The 22,936-nt window shown below is 40.3% G+C and overlaps 1 protein-coding gene across 3 annotated transcripts in view; it reads left to right on the top strand.

The window, feature by feature from the left end:
• LOC140070595 (DNA topoisomerase I, mitochondrial-like) overlaps window positions 1–22,936 on the top strand; it is a 166,364-nt gene that overhangs the window by 74,423 nt on the left and 69,005 nt on the right. For all 3 annotated transcript variants that reach the window (XM_072117264.1, XM_072117265.1, XM_072117263.1), the window contains exon 8: window positions 2,994–3,115. In XM_072117264.1, coding sequence (XP_071973365.1) covers window positions 2,994–3,115 — 122 coding nt within the window. The remainder of the gene's footprint in view (window positions 1–2,993; window positions 3,116–22,936) is intronic.

The following is a 22,936-nucleotide window of genomic DNA, read 5'->3' as shown; positions in this document are numbered from 1 at the left end:
GTCTGACAACCGTGTCTCCTCATCGTCGGACACCTCTTTACACACTTCCACTACGTCAAGAAGGTCATCATCACCCACAGACTGTGACTGCTGGAAAACCTGGGCATCGGAAAATTGCTCAGCAGCAACCGGACAAGTGGTTTGTGACTGTGGGAAGGGTCCAGAAAACAGTTCCTCAGAGTATGCCGGTTCAAATGCCCAATTTTCCTGGGAGGGGGCAGACTGGGGGGGAGGAGGCTGAGGTGCAGGAGCTGGAGGAGTGGCGATTTCGGTGACATGGGTGGACTGCGTGGAAGACTGACTGGTGGACAAATTGCTCGAAGCATTGTCAGCAATCCACGACATCACCTGTTCGCACTGTTCTGGCCTCAACAGTGCTCTACCACGAGTCCCAGTAACTTCAGACATGAACCTAGGGAGTGTAGCTCTGCGGCGTTCCCCTGCTCCCTCATAAGCAGGTGGTGTCTCACCCCGGCCAGGACCACGGCCTCTGACCCCTGCAGTAGTTGGACGCCCACGTCCCCGCCCTCGTCCTCTACCCCTAGCCCTCGGGTTAAACATTTTTAAAATGAGAGTTATAGCTTTAATTTTTTTTTAACTTTTTTTGTGTTTTTTTTTTTTTTTGTGTTTTTGAGTTTTTAAAACCAAACAATGCTATCCTATTGCTATGGCTATTTTCTAGCCAAGTATGAAAGCACACTACTATGCCAGATGAGATGACACTGAGTTATTAAACAAAATAAACGTAAAATAAAAAAGGACAAATGGCAGACTGTGCCTAATTGAAATCCAACCCCTAATAAATTTTCCCACTTCGGTCTTTGCAATGGATATGTGCGTCACTAAGCGCAAAACACAGCGGTCGCAAGTCTCACTACAAATTGCTCACAATTGGCTAGTAGATGCACTGCAGCAAGTACAGCCACCAGCAGATCAACCAGAAATCAAATATATAACTCTACTGTAGGCGTAAGCTGTTTGGATTCTCCTTTGGCTATTTTCTAGCCAAGTATGAAAGCACACTACTATGCCAGATGAGATGACGCTGAGTTATTAAACAAAATAAACGTAAAATAAAAAAGGACAAATGGCAGACTGTGCCTAATTGAAATCCAACCCCTTCTAAATTTTCTCACTTCGGTCTTTGCAATGGATATGTGCGTCACTAAGCGCAAAACACAGCGGTCGCAAGTCTCACTACAAATTGCTCACAATTGGCTAGTAGATGCACTGCAGCAAGTACAGCCACCAGCAGATCAACCAGAAATCAAATATATAACGCTACTGTAGGCGTAAGCCGTTTGGATTCTCCTATGGCTATTTTCTAGCCAAGTATGAAAGCACACTACTATGCCAGATGAGATGACGCTGAGTTATTAAACAAAATAAACGTAAAATAAAAAAGGACAAATGGCAGACTGTGCCTAATTGAAATCCAACCCCTACTAAATTTTCCCACTTCGGTCTTTGCAATGGATATGTGCGTCACTAAGCGCAAAACACAGCGGTCGCAAGTCTCACTACAAATTGCTCACAATTGGCTAGTAGATGCACTGCAGCAAGTACAGCCACCAGCAGATCAACCAGAAATCAAATATATAACGCTACTGTAGGCGTAAGCCGTTTGGATTCTCCTATGGCTATTTTCTAGCCAAGTATGAAAGCACACTACTATGCCAGATGAGATGACGCTGAGTTATTAAACAAAATAAACGTAAAATAAAAAAGGAAAAATGGCAGACTGTGCCTAATTGAAATCCAACTCCTACTAAATTTTCCCACTTTGGTGTTTGAGGTGGATATGTGTGCCACTAAGAGCTAAACACAACGGTAGCAAGTCCCCCTGCTAATTCCTCACAAAATGGTACTAGATGCAAATAAAAAAAAAAAAAGTATAACGTTATTGTAGCCCTAAGAAGGGCTGTTGGGTTCTTGGAGAATCACTCCTGCCTAACAGTAAGCTAATAGAACACCCTAACGCTTTCCCTGACCAGCAGCAGCTCTCTCCCTAGCGGCATCCAGACACAGAATGATCCGAGCAGCGCGGGCAGCGGCTAGTCTATCCCAGGGTCACCTGATCTGGCCAGCCAACCACTGCTATCGACGTGTAAGGGTACCACGTCATGCTGGGTGGAGTGCAGAGTCTCCTGGCTTGTGATTGGCTCTGTTTCTGGCCGCCAAAAAGCAAAACGGCGGGAGCTGCCATTTTCTCGAGCGGGCGAAGTATTCGTCCGAGCAACGAGCAGTTTCGAGTACGCTAATGCTCGAACGAGCATCAAGCTCGGACGAGCATGTTCGCTCATCTCTAGTTACTACCAAATGACAAAAAAATGTAACCCTTCTTAGAAAAAGATCCCTAGTGTACTATGCGCCTGAGGATTATTTCTGCAAGGAAGTACAAAAACTGGTGATTTGTTGTTTTTACTTCTGCGTAATTACTAGCCAGTGATCAGCGCAATTTAGAGCCTCATTAAACAGATTAATATAAATTGACGTCTTTAGGGAGGATTGCAGCCCCTCCATCATTTGAAATGCTGATTTATGCATTTAGCAGCGAGTTTGGAGCAACTGTAATTGCCAAAGCCAGAGGAATAGCTTGAAATCAAATATGTAGAAGCCCTGGAGCCATTATTTATACCACTTCTAGCCATACTTTCTTAGGTATCTGGAATGCCTTTGGGGTCCCCTAAACACGAGAGCCCTAGGGCTACTACACCCCTTACAACTATGTGACTGAATATTATGCACAACATCCATGTCTTGGGAATTCTTCAACAAGCAGAATAAGACTCAGAACAAGCATATGCAAATGGTACGCTTTGCCATGTTTATATTGCTCTATAAAAGGATATTCACATTTTTTTAAAGGACTGGACTGTTTCTTGGAGTATTCCATTACTGCAAATACAAATATCTTAGTGTTGCTTTCACTTGCTTGTGTGAACCAAGCCTGGTTCTGTAAATTTTAATGTGAAATGTTTTCTTTACTACAGGGAAGCCTGTCCAGCTGAGTGTTCAGGCAGAGGAAGTGGCCAAGTTCTTTGGAGCCATGTTGGACCATGAATACACCACCAAAGATATCTTCCGAAATAACTTCTTTATGGACTGGAGAAAGGTATTGTAAAAGGAAACTAGATGCAATGTGTAAAAAGGAATTGCTATTATGAAGCACTCACTATGTATACAAATATCCTTTCTTTATTTTATCTTGGGATACAGTAAAAGGGTGTGGGCATGTGAAAGGTTGGCTGTTTCTCATGTGTTACACTTTCCTTACCACTCTATTGGGAATCCACCATTGGTGATCTATGCTGTGGTTTAGTTTGAGAGCCACTACGTATGTCACTATTTCTTGGTGGATAGAGGAATCCATTGTATACTTAAGCAGTTCCGACCTTCGTTTACTGCATAGAGAATCATGGTAGCAGGATATACATATTGCTTTGGCTTTACTAAATGGATAAGTTTGTCAGTGAATTTTACCAATGTGGGAAAACAAAATAGGACAGAATTCTTCAAGGGGTTATTTTTTATTTCCTATCCAGTTAACCAGTTAAGCTACACATAAAAGGCACATCACTTAAGTATATTTGCATGAAAATGTTTTTTTGTCAAATGGAAACTTATGGGACAGTTTATTTTTTCACCTCTCTGATCTCTTGTATCCCCAAATATTAAGTGGCAATTTTATAACGGTTAATGGCCAGTGGGATCTAAAGCTTTCTTTCGCCATTTCAAATACACTATAATCATTTCATTGGGCCTGCCCTTTATGATAATTGTACTCTGCTATTTGTGCAAAACAATCTGGTTTCTGGAAAGTCAAAAGTTGTCTTAAATTCTGAATACCTTTTCTAAATACCGTTGTAAAACACTTCTACACTCCATATGTGAAGCTTCATCGTACGTCGGAGGGACCTAATCTGGTGAAGCAGCTGCGTGATTAATAATGGAATGGTAATTAGCTCAGGATGGCAGGAGCAAGCTGTTGCCTGCTTTCTGGTATATAGTAGCAATACACCCTTAAAGGCCCAGTCAATGCATTCCAGGATGTGTTATAAAATAGCTAGTCCGTAAATTGCTTAGGGCGTAAGACTATGATATGGTTATCGTATATATCCTGAATATGGAAACTGCTGCCCTTTGGTATTTGACAGGGGCCATGGCTTAGAGATGGGTTCCTCCAAGTCTATTTTATTCCTACACAACCTGGCAGTCAGTCTACAACAGTCAGTCTACAACAGTCGGTCTACAACAGTGCAACCAAAGATGCATGTTCCCATTGACTAAGGCCAAATGCACAAGACCGTGCTTGGTCCCTGAAAACTGAATAGTGTGCTGGCTGGATTCTATGGGCCAGGAATGGGAGTCCTTGTGTTATCGCAAAATAGCTCTTTCTAGTCTCCAAGAAAACACAGGGTCAAACTATTATAATTTTACCATATCAGAACGTGGTCTAGAAATTCACATGTACATTAGATTTCTGACAAATCTAAGATCCAATGTCTACTGCCAGATGTAAGCTGGGCATACACATGAAATGGCTGGCTGGTGACTTCTCCTTAGTCAGTCATAAACATTCAAGAGATTACATACACATCTGTTTCACCAATATATTTCTCTTTCACTTGACATCTGCAGTTGGGGGACATTTTTAAGGCAAATTATACTACTGTCCTGTTTTTACAGGAGAAGTATATCCTTTTTAATTTGACATAAAATGGTGTAATGCAACAGTTCAAGACTTAATGTGGTACTCAACAAATTTGACTTGTACTTCAACTAATGTATGGGCATCTGGAATTCACTGCATGGAATGCAAGACTAGCACCAACTGGTTGTCTGGGTTTTATGGCTTGTCGTTAGATTTTGAATTACCATTCGATTCCTTTATGGAGCACCACAGGTGTTGAGTTAGAAAACAGTATACACATGTTTGTGACTTACACAGAATAGGAACAAAAGATTGGGCATGTAATATCACTTTGCCAGTGCTCCTCCCAACATCAGTTGGACAGTCAAGTCACCCATACACTTTAAAAAGGCAAATCTGCTGAAATAAATGGATCTGGCTGATTAAATATTTGTAGTTACCGCTGGCATGAGGCATCAATGGGGAAAACTTATGAATCATTTGCAGAGACAAAATATAGATGTAGGTGGGGTTTTGTAGAATGACAATAGTTGTATACTCACAATGAAAACTAGATACAGGCAGTCCCCTACTTAAGAACACTCGTCTTACATACGACCCCTAGTTACAAACGGACCTCTGGATATTGGTAATTTATTGTACTTTAGTCCTAGGCTACAATGATCAGCTGTAACAACAGTTATCAAAAGTGTCTGTAATAAAGCTTTAGTGTTAATCCTGATTCTTATGACAATCCAACATTTTTAAAATCCAATTGTCACAGAGACCAAAAAACTTCTGGCTGGGATTACAATGATGAAATATACAGTTCCGACTTGCATACAAATTCAACTTAAGAACAAACCTTCAGACCCCATCTTGTATGTAACCCGGGGACTGCCTGTACTGCAAAAGCATACAAAATAAATTTCCCCGGGTCTAAATGTAAAATAACCCCAAACCTGGACCTGGATAACCTTATTTTCATCCACTTTAATAATTGCTGGATATACAGACACGCGCGCACACACACACACACACACACACAGCTGTTGTAAATTCTCTGCCTTGGCAATTTATATACAAAAGGGCAGTAGAATAGTAGGACAGTTATTATTCCAGTCCATTTGTAAAGATCATTTGGAAATGGAGGGATCTCTATTGAATTGGATAATTTCTTATTTCTGAGCTGGAAGGAGGCTTTCATCTGAGCTTGAGGGATGGTTGGAATTAGTGAGCCCTCTCCCAGCTGAGCTCTGATGAATGTCAAGATGCCATTTTCTTTTTGCAGCCGCGTAACATCTTGGCCTTAGCATCCCGACCTATGCGAGGGTCTCTGTCTATGATGTTAGACTATAGCTGATGTTCCTGTCAGTGCCAGGGCTGAATTTCGCAGCACGCCCCTGGCCAGACATCTGCTTTGTTAAATCTTGCTCATGAAAAATGCATGTACAGAGTTTCTTTGCTGCCTCTCCACTTCTGTACTCATATATTTTTTACATCTCCTCTTACATCTTAAAGGACGTAACACTTGCCAATTAGCACCGCTATAAGCCAAGCGGAAAGAAGATGTAAACGGCAGAGCTTTTGAAGTTTGTGAAAAGTCTTGCTATAGCAACAACTTAATATCTGATGGAAGGGACCTTGGGCATCATGCTTGCTAGACATTGGGCAATTTATACACTTATTTCATTACAAGCAGAAAATACTAATATGTATAAATTCAATGTTACCTGTTCACTTGTTGTCTTTAAAAGTAGTAGTAAAATGTAGTGCTTCTTGAGGACAGTATTCTAGTTCTTATATATGCGGCAGTAGAATAGCCATGACCTTTTGGGGTTTTTTTTGTACTTTGGGGAGCAATATTTTGCTAGTTATATTTCTATACATAGCAGGCAGTAGTTATTGGAGCTTGTACATTCTTAGCGGACATTATAACATTTTCATAAAGTTGTACAAAATGGTAGTATTATTATAGTCTTATAAATACTGAGCTGTATTATAGCTTTTCTAAAAACCAACAGGATAACGAACTAGTGATGAGTGTTGTGTCTGGTCTCTGCAGCAGAGTATGCTTTATAGGACACATGCTATTGATTGTATATGAATTAATTCATTGTTTTAAAAATGTATATATTGTTTTTCTTAAGCCTTTTTATGCCTGTAATGACCATCCCCTTTCTAGAGAGAAGCATTGCTGTAGTTGGAGCTGCTATGTTTTGATATAAAGTTGCTGATACACATTCATTAGTAGACATCTGTTCGGCCATCAGCTATTTTTCTTGACCTCCACATATACCGTGGGTACTGAAAATATTCAGGACCCTTTACTCTTTGTTTCACTGAAGCAAATTGGTAAGATCAAAAAAAATATTTTTCTCATTAATGTACACTCTGCACCCCATCTTGATAGATAAAAACAGAAATGTAGATATTTTTGCTAATTTATTAAACAAGAAAAACTGAAATATCATATGGTGATCAGTATTCGGACCCTTTTTTGCTGTGACAATCTTATTTAAATCACATGCTGTCCATTTCCTTCTGATCCTTCTTGACCTCTACTTCTTCATTGGAGTCCAGCTGTTTTTAATTAAAGTGAATGGACTTGATTAGGAAATGCACACACCTATCTATAGAAGACCTCATGAGAATCATGAGGTCTAAGGATTTGTCCAAGGAGCTGGAATTGTGGCAAGGCTGAGATAAGGTTACAAAAGCATTTCTGCAGCACTTTTATAAGAACACAGTGGCCTATATAACCGTTAAATAAAAGTTTGGGACAATCACGACTTTTCCTTGACCTGGCCATCCAACCAAACTAAGAAATTGTTGGAGAAGCCTTGGTGAGAGAGGTAAAGAACAACCCCCAAGATCATTGTGGCAGAGCTCTAGAAATGCAGAAGGAAGATTGGAGAAAGTGGCGATGGAGGCCTCTCCCCAGTGCAAAACATATGAAAGCCTGCATACAGTTTCCAAAAAAACACATGAAGGACTCCCAGACAATGAGAAAAACTATTCGCTGCTTTTGAGACGCAGATTGAACTTTTTGGTGTTCATTCTAAGTGGTATGTTTGGAGAAAACCAGGCACTGCTCATCACCTGCCAAATAAAATCCCAACAGTGAAACATGGAGGTGGCAAGATCATGCTATTGAGGTTCCAGCTGCAAGGACAAGAGGACTAGTTGCAATTGAGGGAAAGATGAATGTAGCCAAGTACAGAAATCCTAGATGAAAACCTTTTTCGAAGTGCTCTGGACCTCAGATTGGGCCAAAGGTTCACTTTCCAACAAGACAATGACCCTAAGCACACAGCAAAAATAACAAAGCAGTGGCTTCAAAACCTCTCTGACCATTCTTGACTTGCCCAGCCAGAGAACTGACCTAAACCCAACTGAGCATCTCTGGAGAGACTTGAAAATGTCTGTCCACCAACGTTCACCATCCAACCTGAGGGAACGGGAGAGGATCTGCAAGCAAGAATGGCAGAAGTTCCCAAATCCAGGTGTGAAAAACGTGTTGCATCATTACTAAGAAGACTCGTGGCTGTACTAACTCAAAAGTTGCTTCAATACTGAGCAAAGGATATGAATACTTACGACCATGGGATATTTCAGTTTTTCTTGTTTAATAAATTAGCAAAAAAGTGCAGAATGTACATTGAGCAAAAAGAAACTTTTTATCTTGCTAATCGGCTGCAGTGAAACGGAGTGAAACTTTTAAAGGGGCCTGAATACTTTCGGTACCAACTGTAAATCTCTAAAACCTCTAATACATTCACTGCCACCAAACATGTCTGGTAAAGAGCTGGGCATATAAAATTCTGGTTCAACCCATATTATCCTAAGATGTAAACCCAGCTGTAGGCTTTCTTAACTGTTGATGACATTGAACATAGGCAAAAGATCTCAAAAAATGCACACCTATGGACACACAGGAACGAAAACCACTTGTTACAGTTTTAACCAGCAAAACATGTGTTGCTACTTCCCAAATGCATCTAGTGTTTCAAAACTCAATTCAAGCGCAACACATGACGGCAAACATAGAATAATAAATGTGAAATATTTTTGTTCCTACTAGAATATGAGTAAATATGAATACAGTAATGGCACAAATAGAAGTTTCTTCTGCTCTCCTGACTGTTCAGCATTTACATACTTCGTTTTAACGATGACTTATAGGTTTTGACCGAATCTTTATTTAGTCAACATGGCCATAAAAGAGAACTTTGTATTTTATTAGGATACTTGATTGAATAATGTGTGAAGAATAGAAATTGGCAGATTTTCAATTGTTCCATTGAGCTACTTTCCTTTTGTAAACTATTTTGGCAAATGTGGACAAAATAATGATGTCTCTAATTGTATCCTGGCAGCATTGTGCGTTTATGTAACAGATGCACACAGCTCCTGGCCATGTGTTCCCGTGTGTCAGGATGCAGAGGCATGTTCTGATTGTAAACCCCAAACAGGAGGAACTCACTGCTGAATACAGTTGTGCTGAGGAGACTGGAGAGGCAGCTTACAGAAGTGTTTTTGTGGTGCTGCTCAGCTTTTGCAAAACTAGAAGTCCCCGCATGGTAGCTGGAGGCTGATTTGAAACAGATGGAGAACCACAGGTTAAAGCTAACATGTAGAGCTTGTCACAAAAAATTCAGCTTAATGTGCAGATAGTGTTATATAAAGCAGGAGGAGCAGAACAAACTGTAGGAAAAGACTCCGTAGAACGGAGTACAATAGAGAGTCCTGGCCTCGAATGAATCCGATGCCAGGATTACTGTTCACTGCATGGTGCTTAGTCTGTTTGATCTGACCAGAACAGAGGGTCGTTTTTCCACGGACTGAACACATTTGTGTGCAGGAGGCCTAACTTGTTATGTATCCATTTGATCTCTGCCCTTTCTGTTCAGAGAAATCAAGAAGGTGGTCCTATTAGTGATTGACAGCTATCTTGCGCTAAATAGTTTTTCAGAAACTTAATGGGTTTGTCCACTTTCAGCAAATAATTATTGTTTGTGTAATGGAAAGTTATAAAAATTGCTAAAATACTTATTGATATTGATCAAATCCTTAATGTATTCTAGATCTCATCTTTCTGCCATTCTACAGGAAGTTTCATTGTTTACTTCCTGTGGATAAAAACTGGTCTGTGGTCATGTGATGTTACACAGGTGCACAGCTAGCTAGTGTCAGAGTATTCAGAGCTGTGTGTTATGAGCCAAGCACCTGTGTGACATCACATGACCATGATTCAGGTTTAATCAAAACGAAGTAAGCAATAAAATTTCCTGTTGAACGTCAGAAAGTGGAAATCTAGAAAACGGCAGTGAAAGGTTAAAGTATATTGGAAAATTGTTTAGCTTTTCCTCACAGAAACCATATCAATTATTTGCTGAAAGCGGACAAGCCCTTTAAATATCAATATGCTTCTGCTCAGTAACATGCTGTTCGCATACAGGAGATTGAAGTGTATAAAATATGCTTGGTTGTTGCTGCTGTATAACTTGCCGCAGACAGATGTAGTCTGCTGAGTTTCCAAAAAAGAAAAAGGGCGGACCAATGTTGTGGCAGCGTCGACCTATTTAAAATAATCACCTTAAGCCACCAAAGGTGGTCAAAAAAGCCCATACGTGGAAATTTATAAAACATAACTTTTAATTTAATAAAATATTCAAACCAAAAGGTTGGTAAGATGGTAAGATTTGTGGTTAAAAAAAAATTTACAACTACAATATTATATAATATCCAATCATCAAAAAGGACCAAATATCTGGTCCTTTGGCGTTGTGTAATACATATTTCCCCAAGTGGTATTAATGGGGGTGTAGCTATAGGGGTGCAGAGGTAGCAGTCATGTCTGGCTCCTATATCTTGAAGTTGGATGTTTTGTAAACCCAGATATTCGCTCCTTCTTCTTTTTACAGCATTTTAGGTGGAGTTTATCTTTAAACTTCAAAGACAAAACAAAGGCAGCTGTATGGCCATGGGACAAAAATTAATGATCCATAAGATATGTAACCCTTTGTGATGACGCTCAGGTACTTATTAAAGCCTGCAGATGGAATTGTCAGTGTCAATGCCACTACTGGCGGTTTGCCATGTGCTGGGGCTTTGGGATGGTTGACCTGTCAGCATGCAGCAGATGTCTTTGGGATATTAATGTAGAGGTCATTACAAATGGTGATAACAATAAAACATTGTCAGCTAGAAGAGTAAATGCAGGTAACAAAAGGACAGCAAGAAAATATGGTGTTTATACTGCAGCGAAGTGGTCCCAGTAGGGTTTTCTCAAGCTCTAAAAGCATGCCCTTTTATGTGCAAAGCAGTGGCAATGTACACATACTGTACAATATTCTAAAGTATTGGTAGGCAGAACTAGGACCATGGCTAAAAAAAAATGAAATAAAAAAAATGAAATAAACACATATATACCTTGAAATACTTTTGCTAGGATGGGATCAGACACAGTATATTTTGGAGTTTGCATAAAATAACATTAGAGGTAAACCGTTCACCTACAAAATAGTAAGCCAGCTACTGGACTTTTGCTGGCCTGATACATGGCCTAAATCCAAATAAAAGGGAACCTGCTATTTAACCCCTAGGGGACGCAGCCTCTTTTGGCCTTAAGGACGCGGTCCCATTTTTCAAATCTGACCTGTGTCACTATAAGTGGTTATAGCTTTGGAACGCTATGAGATATCCAGGGGATTTTGAGATTGTTTTCTCGTGACACATTGTACTTCAAATTAGTTTAAAAATTTGGATGAAATCTTTTGCGTTTAGTTATGAAAAAAACCAAAATTTGGCAAAAATTTGGAAAAATTCTTTATTTTCAACATTCTAAATTCTCTACTTTTGATGCAGATAGTCATAGCACCCAAATAAATTCATAACTTACATTTGCCAAATGTCTGCTTTATGTTGGATGGTTTTTTAAGATTCCACATATTTTACTAGAATGTTATGAGGCTCAGAATTTAGGTATCATTTTTCACATTTTTTGTAAAATCACCAAAACCTGTATTTAGATGGACCTGCTCAACTTCTAATTGACACTGAGAGGCCTAAATAATAGCTAGACTCATAAATTACCCCATTGTGGAAACTACACCACTCAATGTATGAAAAACCACTTTTAAGAAGTTTGTTAACCCTTTAGGTGTTTTATAGGGGTTAAAACAAAATGAAGGTGCAGTTTGCAAATTGTAATATTTTTTCACAATACACTCATTTTGGGTGGAAAATTAAACATTTACAATGGATTAAATTAAAAAAGGCTCCACAAAGTTTGTTACCCAATCTCTCCCGAGTACACGGATACCCCATATGTGGTAGTAACCTGCTGTATGGGCGCACGCCTGGGCATAGGAGGGAACGAGGCGCCATCCAGATCAGATTTGCTATGTCACATTGTACAGGCTATAATTTTTTTCTTTTTTTTAATGTGGACCTATAGGGGCTTATTTCTTTTGCCACATGAGATGCACTTTTCTGGTACGTAATTTCGGGGAATCTATAGGCTAATTGGTGAGATTTTATTAACTCTTTGTTGGTGGAGGAAATGAAAATCATCACTTTTTAGGAAGATTTTTGTTTGTTTTTTTTTTTGGCCGTTTACCATACCATAAAAATAGTATATTATTTTTATTCTATGGGTCGCCACGATTACGAAAAGACCTCATTTATATAGATTTTTTATTTTTCCCATTTTTACTGAATAAAAAGTAATTTGGCAAAAATGTTGTTAATTTTAGCATCACCGACTTTCATATGCATAACTTTTTTATTTTTCGCCTCACAAATCTGTTTAAGGGCTTATTTTTTGCGAGAAGGATGGTTCTTTTTAGTGGTCTTATTTTAGATTGCATAACATTTTTTAAATTAATTTTTAGAGCATTTTTTATAGGGTATTAATTGAAAATTGTCTTTTTTTTTAGCTTCTTTGGGGTTTTTTTTAACGGGGTTCACTTTGCGAATCTAATAACGATTCTGTTTTATTATTCAGATTGTTACGGACGCAGGGATACCAAATATGTGGGGGTTTTGTGTATTTTATTCAATTGTACTGAATAAAAACCAATTTGGAGAAAATCTTGTTCATTTTAGCATCACCATGTTTTTATATGCATAACTTTTTTATTTTTCGGCTGACAAATCTAGTTAGGGGCTTATTTTTTGCGAGAAGAGTTGTTCTTTTTAGTGGGCTTATTTTGGAGTGCATAACATTTTTTAAATCACTTTTTAGAGCATTTTTTATAGGGTATTAATTAAAAATTATCTTTTTTCGGAACGTTTTTGCGTTTTTTTTTCTACGGCTTTTACCGTGCGGGTCGAGTAACGATTCGGTTTTATTATACAGATTGTTACGGACGCGGCAATACCAAATATGCGGGGTGTTTTTGTGTTTTTTATACTTTATTAAGTGTTTTTATAGGAAAGAGACACTTTAGGGGCTTATATTTTAATGTATTCATTTTTTATTTATTGTAATGTGATAACTTTAGTGTTTTTTACTTTTTTTTACTTATACATACTTGAACTTGAACCAGTGATGCTCTGATCACTGGTTTAAGTCCAATACACTGCTCTACAATACTATTTTATTGTAGAGCAGTGTAAACTGTCTGAGCAAGCTTGCGCATGCTCAGACAGTTTACAGTCAGACCCGGAAGGGGTCTGGCTGCCATGGCAACCGGGCAGCTCCGGGGCACATGCCAGTCCTCGGAGCTGCCCAGAAGTGGATCGGATCCCCCGGTAAGCGGCACGGGGGATCCGATTCACGGCGCAGACACCCTTACACGCCGCGGTCATGCTTGACCGCGGCGTGTAAGGGGTTAACACCCGCGATCGGAGCCGGCTCCGATCGCGGGTGTTAGCGCAGGCTGTCAGCTGTACTAGACAGCTGACAGCCGCTGCTTCTGGTGCCGGCTCCGTTCGCGAGCCGGTGCCAGAAGCAGGACGTTATAGAACGTCCCCGTGCGCTCAGTATGTAGCCTCGGGGACGTACTATAACGTCCTGGTGCGCCTAAGGGTTAAGTTAACTCGCACACAATAAATACTTCACCTGATTAAAAAGCAATGCCCTTATCACTAGATTGTTCCTTACCATGGCCGCAATGCTAAAAAATCAGTTTGGATTTGCCTCTGGTAAGTTGCATAAGTTTACAATGATAATATTGGAGTCTTGGAGTCCTGCATATGCAGTCATCACTGCAATACTCTGCCTACCTAGTCCTTAATGACAGGTGTTACTGCTACCAGTACTTATGGACAGTCTTCCATTATTCAACTTCCAACATATACAGCTCTGTAGGAAATACTGGGGGTCATTTACTAAGGGCCCGATTCACGTTTTCCCGACGTGTTACCCGAATATTTCTGATTTGCGCCAATTTTTCCCTGAATTGCCCCAGGTTTTTGGTGCATTGGCGCCTGCATGCACGCAACGGAAATCGGGGGGCGTGGCAGAACAAAAACCCGACGGATTCGGAGAAACCGCCGCATTAAAAAAATAAAAAAGGGTTGAGGGACACGCACTTACCTTCACCAAGTATAGGATTGTGAACTCCGGGGGTCTCGGCGGACTTCAGTGTAGCTGCGACACCTGGTGGACGTCAGAGGAACTGCCTTAGTGAATTGCTGGAAGACCTGCATCCACCGCAGAGATCGCAACAGGACCGGGTAAGTAAATCTGCCCCACTATGTCAACAGTGCCTTGCTGGAACATGGAGAGAGAGAGCTCTGTTACATCATTCAGCATCTAAGGTCCTTTCCCCCCCTAACATTTGCAAAATGTATCCCATGTATGTATTTGATCACATGAAATCACAGCATGCCACCATGGAGGTATGGGGAGATAAAATAATTTTTTCGCTGTGCACAGTTTGCTCCTATGGAGCTACTCGTGGAACAACACTGGTCCACAAAGTCTTAATATAAGTTCAGGAATCTTTCAGAGAAAAATTTTTTATTTCACTCTAGCCAGAGCTCCCAAAATACTTCTTATTGCTCTCCTGTAGTATTAGATCTCCATATGACAGTGTCCAGCACCACAACCACAGATTCTTCCGATGAAACTATGTCCCAGTTCAGACCAGCTCCAACGCGTTATTCCTCATTTGTCTTGCTGTTATCAAACAATGTTGCTAAAAGGAATATGCAAGCAGATAGTGTAGTATGCTCCAACAGGTTTAAAATTTTATTTAATTCATCATACTCCCAAAGATAAAAGTTTAAAATGCGCAATAAAATTGGCCACGGGACGCTAGCTCACAAGTCAGCCCGACCCATGGTTTCGCCTCCAAGGCTTCTTCCAGGGCGTTGCTTGCGTCTGAATGCTCGTCCCTTCTTTAATCATAACTTTAATCAACTTAACATAACAATAACATTAAATCTTTAAAATACAATAAAATTCACATTAAAATATCATACAAAAGCATACTACCCCAGTATAGGTTTTAATCGAAAACTAGTGTTTTAGCTCGCTTTTGTTGTATTAAATTAGGAACGGAGTGGAGAATCTGTCTCATTCCTCCTAAGTGGTATCATATATCCTACCCTGTGGCCAAGGAGTTTTATTCATATTTTATTCCAGTGATTATTCAATAGTATACCTCAAATTTAGGCAAACTCCCTACTATACTCCTCCCATACATACCTGGTTCCATCAGCATCCCGCCCCTCCACAGTTTCTCACCAGCCCAAGGACACCCTCCCAAAGCAGCTGGATAAGGGCAGGTATCAATCAAATCTTTGTTTTTCCTAACCTTAACTTTGTCTTTTCTACATCCTTTCTACACTGATCGATATCTCAATAATGCTATCTGAAAAGTGCTCTTGTGTGTTTTACCCATAATATATTCTTCTAATTCTATACTCTTCTCATTCATTCATCTACATCAGTGTTTGTGTTTCTCCACTTGTTATGTCTTCCATAGTACTGTTTCATATACCCTACATTATCTATTTTAATATTCTGTATTTGTATACCTCCATTAATGTGCCAATTGTTCATTAATATTTCTTGTGCTCTAAACATGTGTATCAAGTTTTAGTGTATTAGTATTGTCTATAAATTTCTACTCCTTCTATACTTTAAATTTTTTTTTTTTTTAAATAATTTTATGATTTTTTTTTTTTTTTAGAAGTGTATATCCATAAATGAAGCACTGCTAGTCTTTTAGGAAGCATTTTAGTTAGAAATCAATATTTAAACCCCTCGGGGTCAGGGTATCCAACTTATGGATCCAATATCCCTCTCTTCTACTTAATTTGATGTTAATTTGTTCCCCTCCCCAGTGGGGTATTATTTTCTCTATTCCACAAAAGATTATTCCACTTGGGTCCGAATTGTGGAATTTTTTTTAAATGAGCTGAAACACTATGGCTCATAAGGCCCTTTCTGATATTCCAGCAATGCTTAGCAATTCTAGTTTTGATTTTCTGTTCTACCTATGTATCCCTTATTACATGGACAAATCATCAAATATACTGCATTAGTAGTATTACAATTAATCGCACAGTTACCTAAAATTTTATATCCATTAATTTCTATACTGCACCAGGGATGTTTAGTTTCTTTGCATGGTTTGCATTTCTTACAGTGTATAAATTTCCCTTTCTTGTCTCCTCTGTTTTGTTCTTCTCTAAATTTCACATAGCTTTTAGTGAGTAGGTTTTTTAATGAGGGAGCCTTGCGAAAAATAGTGGTTGGTTTATCTGTAAGTTTAGTCCCCATTATGGGGTCTCCTCTTAATACATGCCAGTACACAGATGTACACAGAGCGCTTGGGATTAATAATTTTGCAGGCCTCCAGTAGCCATACTTGCCACCTCTCCCCTGCTGGAGAGAGCGATGACATCATCCAGGAGGCGTGCATAAAATCCAGCAAGACTGTTAAGGCTTAACGGGAACCTGTCATCAGAATTGGCCTAATAAACTACTATAAAGGAAAAAGGAAAAGTCAGCTCACCGCACCGCACAGCTTGTTCATGGGCTCTGAAGTTCTTAGCATGGACAAACTCTGTTCCAAGTCCAATAAACACGAAGATAATAGAAAAGTCCAGATATCCAAACTCCATGCAGTCAATTGATTACGGTTTTCAACTACGTTTTCAAAGCCATCTTTATTTTCCACATTAAAAACATCACGTGCAGATAAACGGAGGGTAAGCACACAACCACAGCTTAGCAAGTCTACACGTTTCGGAAATATTCCTTACTCCTGACCCAATGCGGAATGTTCACATGTGTGTATAAATTGTGCGAATTACAGGTCACATGACCACATTCCACATACCCGGGAAACATTTAAAACCTTACAATATACATCATACAAGCTAATAACAAATTGGGATATCGCAAAGGAGATTTGAAAGATGCATTCTATTTTGCAAACAAACCTTTAATTGCTACTATATTTGATATATCATATCTTGTCTCTTATTTAGACCTACTGGATATCTGGTATCAATGGAAAAAATCCCAAAACTTTCTCTGTTCAATAGTAAACACTCTCTCAACAGCAGTTATGGAAAATTGGGAACAATTGCCATTGTGTATAGTCTGAAAATGCCTTGATGCCATAGATATGTTAACAGCCTGTCTGTTTTTTTTTTGCATCGGACAAATGATGTCTAATTCTTGTTTTTAAAGTGCACTTTAAAATCAATCCTCTTGCATGGTGATGCACTTTGAGGGGCCACAGCTAGTTTTTAAGTGTATGTTTGATTTCCGCAGGTTGTAGTTGGATCTGAAGTTCCTTTTCCCATGTCACAATGTATTGAGGGGTGGAAGTGCTATCCAGATCTAATAGTGTTTTTTTTTTTTATATATAGTGAACGGGAGTTTGGGATTTGGTGAAATTGTGTTTAGAATTTCTTCAAGTCATGTTGATTCCCTGTCAAAGGGGCCTATTTTTTTGCAGTTTTATGACATTGGCTTTGATTTGGGAGTACCAGAAAAGTTAGATCTAGGGAATTGTTAAAGGGCGGGGGGGGATCCCTCTGGCTGCGTCAGGATGTCGGATACTGTTTTCTCAACAAATATTGCCTGAGGTGGGAGGCCCTGAGTGGGAAGAGAGGCTTCCAAACCTATAAGATCTCCAATTTTTGTTGTGGGGGATGTTATTACTCCTACTCTCGGGTATTTAGAGGATGTCACCCAGGTGTTAATTACTGCTTGTGTGAGAGAGGGTTTTTAAAATTTGTTGAGTGGTCTTTCCAAATTAGTCTGGGTCAGGGATTTGCCTAGGATTTCCTCTTCTATGTGGACGTAGGATTTGGAGTTGTAATGTTTATGCCAGTCCCTCTGTGCCCTTTTATGAGAGGGCTGCTTTCCTCAGTGAGTTGAAGAAGTGGTCGGTATCCTGATGGAGAGATGGGACCAGCATCATCTTGTAAATATTGACTCTGCCCAAGCAAGAGATGAAAGGGATTTTCCAATTTTTAAGGGAGTCGGGAATGGTGTTCAGAATGTGTTTATAGTTGAGGGCGAACCACTCATTGTGATCTTTCGATAGGTTTATCCCCAAATATTTTATGTGATTTAGCCCAGGAAAAAGACAAGTTAGCTGTCCCTGATCTTTATTTTGGGGGGAGGGGCAGGAAATAGTTACTCTGCAAAAGCTATGGCCTTATGTCAGCACCTGTCCAGCAACCGCACAACCACAACCAGGCTTGGCGCTAGCTGTCAGACTAGGTAGGTGGTGGCAAACTCACCCTGCGATGTCCCTGTGGGCTAAGGGTGAAGACACACATGGCGTTTTTGGGCCGTTTTTGGGCTGTTTTTACTAAGTGCGTTTTCAGATCGTTAAAAACGCATGCGTTAAAAAAAGCATCTGTTTTTAAAAACGCATGCGTTTGTCTGTTTTTCCGAAATTGCGCAATGAAAAACGGACAAAAACGCATGCGTTTTTAACGATCTGAAAACGCACTTAGTAAAAACGGCCCAAAAACGCCATGTGTGTCTTCACCCTAAGGCTCTTCCTAAAGCAGATAAACCGCCCTGGTAAGGGCAAACCCACTATCAGGAACCTAACTGATGGTCCCTGAGTGACCCTACAAGATGACAGGGAAAACCTACTTCGTCTGGCAGCTGCTGGATGGTGGAGCGGACAGGTAACCGGAAACAGATATAGGTCAGTGTTCACAATGCAACAGCAACCGACACAAGACAGACAGGAAGGTGGGGTCACACTAGGAGATAAACGGTACTGAGGGACAAACAACAGATACAGACAAGCGGAGTCAAACAAACCAGTTCAAAACCAAGATGGCGGCAAGGAACAGATTTGTATAGCAAATAGAATGGTCAGTAGGCAAAGCAGAAGTCAGTACACAGAATAGCAAGAAACGCAATAGCAAGAGCATTAGATACAGACTGCAATAACCAGCACCAAATAAAGGGGCTGAGCAGAATATAAGGCAGAAATGGACACTACCTCCAGCACTGACTGGCTCAGCTGTCCATCACTCAAACCGCAGCTGCAGGCAAACAATTACAGAGACACACCCAGCTTTCCCAGGATCAGAAATGGAGCTGTCAATCACAGGCAGCTGTGGGTGTGGTTTTCCAGCAAGAAGCCTGAAACCTGATCCCATCAGTACAATTTGCAAGTTCTGACAGTTTATTTTAAAGTTTGACTGATTGTTGGAAAAGGTACAAAAGTATTTTGAAGGATTCTTGTGGGTTGGAAGTTATAATTAGTAAGTCGTCCACGAATGCAGATGTCGTGTGTATTTTCTTTCTATCCTTTAGGCCTGATAATTGCAGGTGTTGCCTGATGTGCTGGATTAAGGTCTCCATTATGAGGACAAAGAGGGGGAGAGTGGGCGACCCTGGGCAGTCCCATTTGAGATGTTATTGAGATTGAGATACTATTGATTGCTTTTTGGGGGAAATCAAACTTTCTTAAGGTCAGTTGCATGTATGTCCAGTCCACATGGTCAAAGGAGATGGAAGAAGTTGGAAAGTAGTTTGGCAAATATTTTTAAATCATCATAGCATTTCTAATCTCAAACAGTCTCACACAGCCTGGGCCCTGGAGTCACAGTATTCCTTCCTCATGGTGGCTTTGACCCAAACCTCCTGTCTGGCAGCTATGTAAAACACTGCATCATTGCTTTTCTGTAGTGCAGCCTCTGCCTCGCACCATCACCTTTCTTTCCTTCCCTCTGCATTTACTTTCCTTTACCTTCATTTGCCACCCATCGTTCCCCACCTGTTTCCGTGCCTTATTGCCGATTTACCCGTCTGCTCAACTCTTCATTTCCCTCCCTACCCCTTTCCCTTCTCTCTTCCCTGAGAGGAGTCACCCAGGGTTAGCTCTATTTATACCAGTGCCCCATTGTGATGTCATCAGCTATTATAATATATGTAAATATGTTCAAATGTGGAGGAGGTATCAATATAAATACATATGTAGACCGTAAATGAGAGGATACAGGTGCCAATGCTGCCATCCTGACCACTGCCGCACACCCACTACCGCACACCCACTACAGACTGAAATTAGTGCTGAAGCCAGCATCAGACAGTAGTCGGAATGGCACTGCAAGCCCTTGTAAACAGAGGGTCAGCAGTGATGGACTGCGCTGAGGGTGAACGGGAGGACAGAGAAGATGAGGTTTATTTTTAACCCCCCCCCCCCCTTTCTCGGCCATCTATAAAAACTTTTCTATACCTACAGTTTGCCACAGTCTTCCCTGTATGAAGTTAAGAATTTCCTATTATTACACTGCTGCAGAGGAGACAGACCTTTCCAGCTGCACAAAACTCAATGTAATCGACAGGTGCTTTGCTGCCACAGTCATTTTCATTGTGGCATAAATTCAAATTTGTGTCCAGGTATTGGCAAAACACTAATGACCTCTGGACCAGCTTCCCAAAAGCTATCAGTCTTGTGGGTACCGTGGACATCTGCTTTCAGGAGAGTGTGATTGAGTTTGGGCCTACAGAGACCTGGAGATGGACCTTCAGATAAGGCACTGGATCACCTCTGGCACAAAACTGCTGTTCAACACAAATATACAAATTTTCTTTTTTTTCTTTCACTGTCAGCCGCAGGAATGTTCAGTACAAAGTGAAAGATTTGTAATTGCAGACTTTGCTGCACGGCTTTCCTTGGGAAATCATAAAATGGTGAGCACAAGACGATTTATGCTGCTCATCTCAGCCAGGCCACCAGAGTCTCCATGCTCCTGCCTCTGCAAACGTATATCTTTCTGCTTTGCCTTTTTAAGTAATTATGAAGCTGAGAGCAATCATTATAGAGGATGAACCGAGGTTTTATGGGAAAAAAATGTCTTAATGTATTTCCCTGTATAAGAATAGAGGAGGGGAAGACTAGACTGAGTGCAACAGAAAACTGAGATAAAGGATAAAATGTCTCCTATATTGCCCTTCTCTGTTTGGAGGACTCTTGATGTTTTTCTTACTTTTTCTTACTCATTTCAACTAAATTTTCCTTCTCTTTGTCTGTATCTTGTTCCTCCTTGACCACTCTGTCTTTTTCTCTTGCCTTCTCATCCATTCCCCTTTTTGATCTCTTATGCCTCCCTGAACTCTGTCTGTTTTGCCCTGTCTACCTCTCCCTTTCTTTCTGACTTGTTTGCCCCTTTCTCTCTCTGTTGTGCCCCCAGACAATTCCCTTTTTGTTCCTTTATGCCTGCCCACTCTCTCCCTTTCTCTGTCTCTTGTGCCTCCCTGTCGTCTTCCTCTCTCGTTCTCTTGTGCCCCTACATCTTTTGCAGAGTCTGTTGTGCCATTACTGCCTTCCCCTTTCTCTTGGTCTCTTGTTCCGCTGACCAATCGCTTTTTCTGACTCTTGTGCCCCTGACATTACTCTTTATATCAATGTCTGTGTCCTCAACCTTTCAAAATAGCTGTGTTATCAAGTAACATTTCAGGAGTTCCAGATCTTAAATCATCATTACTTAGGCTGGGTTTACACCACGTTTTTTGTATATGCTTGGTGTATATGTCGGGAAAGCACCTGCGTATGCTTAGCATATGCATTAACAAATACGTCCTGTCTGTCAAAAAATACAGGCTGAAAAAAACATAGCAAGTGAAGTCTTTTCATACTACAGTCTTCGTCTGAGTGTCTTATGTGCTCATCAGAGGCAATAGATCGCTATGGGGAGCGATATTGCATCCCTCCCACAGCCTCGCCTAGCGCGTTATGTCACTAGGCAGGAGGGAGGACCCGGTGATGTCACTGTCCATATTACGCAGCAGCTGCCAATTGGCTGCTGCCGATGAACAGGGTATTCCCCCAGTGATGTCACTGTCCTAATATGGACAGTGACATCACCGGGTCCTCTCCCTGCATTCAGTAGGGAGGGTAGTCTCCGGGCGACGTATCAAACCATATAGGCATATAGTGGGATACATCTGTGCCATATATTACAGATTATTACGTTGGAATCCTCCTTATGTGTCCTTACAACCTAAGGCAAGTAATGTGATGTGAACCCAGCCTTATTATGATGCAGCGAGTTTTGTTTACATAGCTACAGCTGACACAGACCATATATATATTGCTAGAACACATCCATCTCAAATACGCATTCAAACAAGTCCTTAATTACATAACTTTAATGTACAGATCACCAACTGTATATGTTTTCACGTTTTCCACCCTTTTTAATTTGTTGTTTGTTCTCCCTCCATCAATAGATCAATAAGCTAAATAAATAAAATAAACTACATATTTTACATTCTTTACAAAACTATATATCGATCTGCTCACCTCTTTCTGCTGTACATGATGATGCTGGCTGACATATATAAAGTGATGGTGTTCCCTTCAAACTATTTCATTTGGAATCAAATCAAAGAATTCAAAATTCTTTTATGGATTTTTTTTTTTTTTAACTGTCCTGTTGACACTGACTGGTTTACAAGATTTTGCCCTACAGAGTTAAGTGTTGTCTCTAGCTATTGTCAGGGCTCTGTCCTTTTGTTTAATCCCCAACCAAACCTTATTTACAGCTCAGCATGGGCACCAGCAAAATAGCTCTGCTTATTTATATATCACCCTGTTTAAAGACAACTCAAGAGCAATTGCCTAAACAGCAGGATTTCTCAAAAAGAAACATTTTGAAAGATTACAGAAGGCTAAATCATATGAAGAAAAAAAAATCAGGAGTATCTGCTTATCACTTCTTGTTCTCCGTTAAGTCTTTTACAAAACTTGGGCCTCTTTAACTTTCTCTGGAGTGGGAAGAAAAGCTTTAAAATGTTTTCACTAGCACAGAGCAGTCCAATTAATTTCTAAACATCTGGTCATTCTG

Source organism: Engystomops pustulosus, chromosome 7 (assembly GCF_040894005.1).
Source record: "Engystomops pustulosus chromosome 7, aEngPut4.maternal, whole genome shotgun sequence".
Taxonomy (NCBI): Eukaryota; Metazoa; Chordata; class Amphibia; order Anura; family Leptodactylidae; genus Engystomops; species Engystomops pustulosus.
Note: the sequence above shows the minus strand (reverse complement) of the source record. Positions and strands in the feature narration are given on the sequence as shown.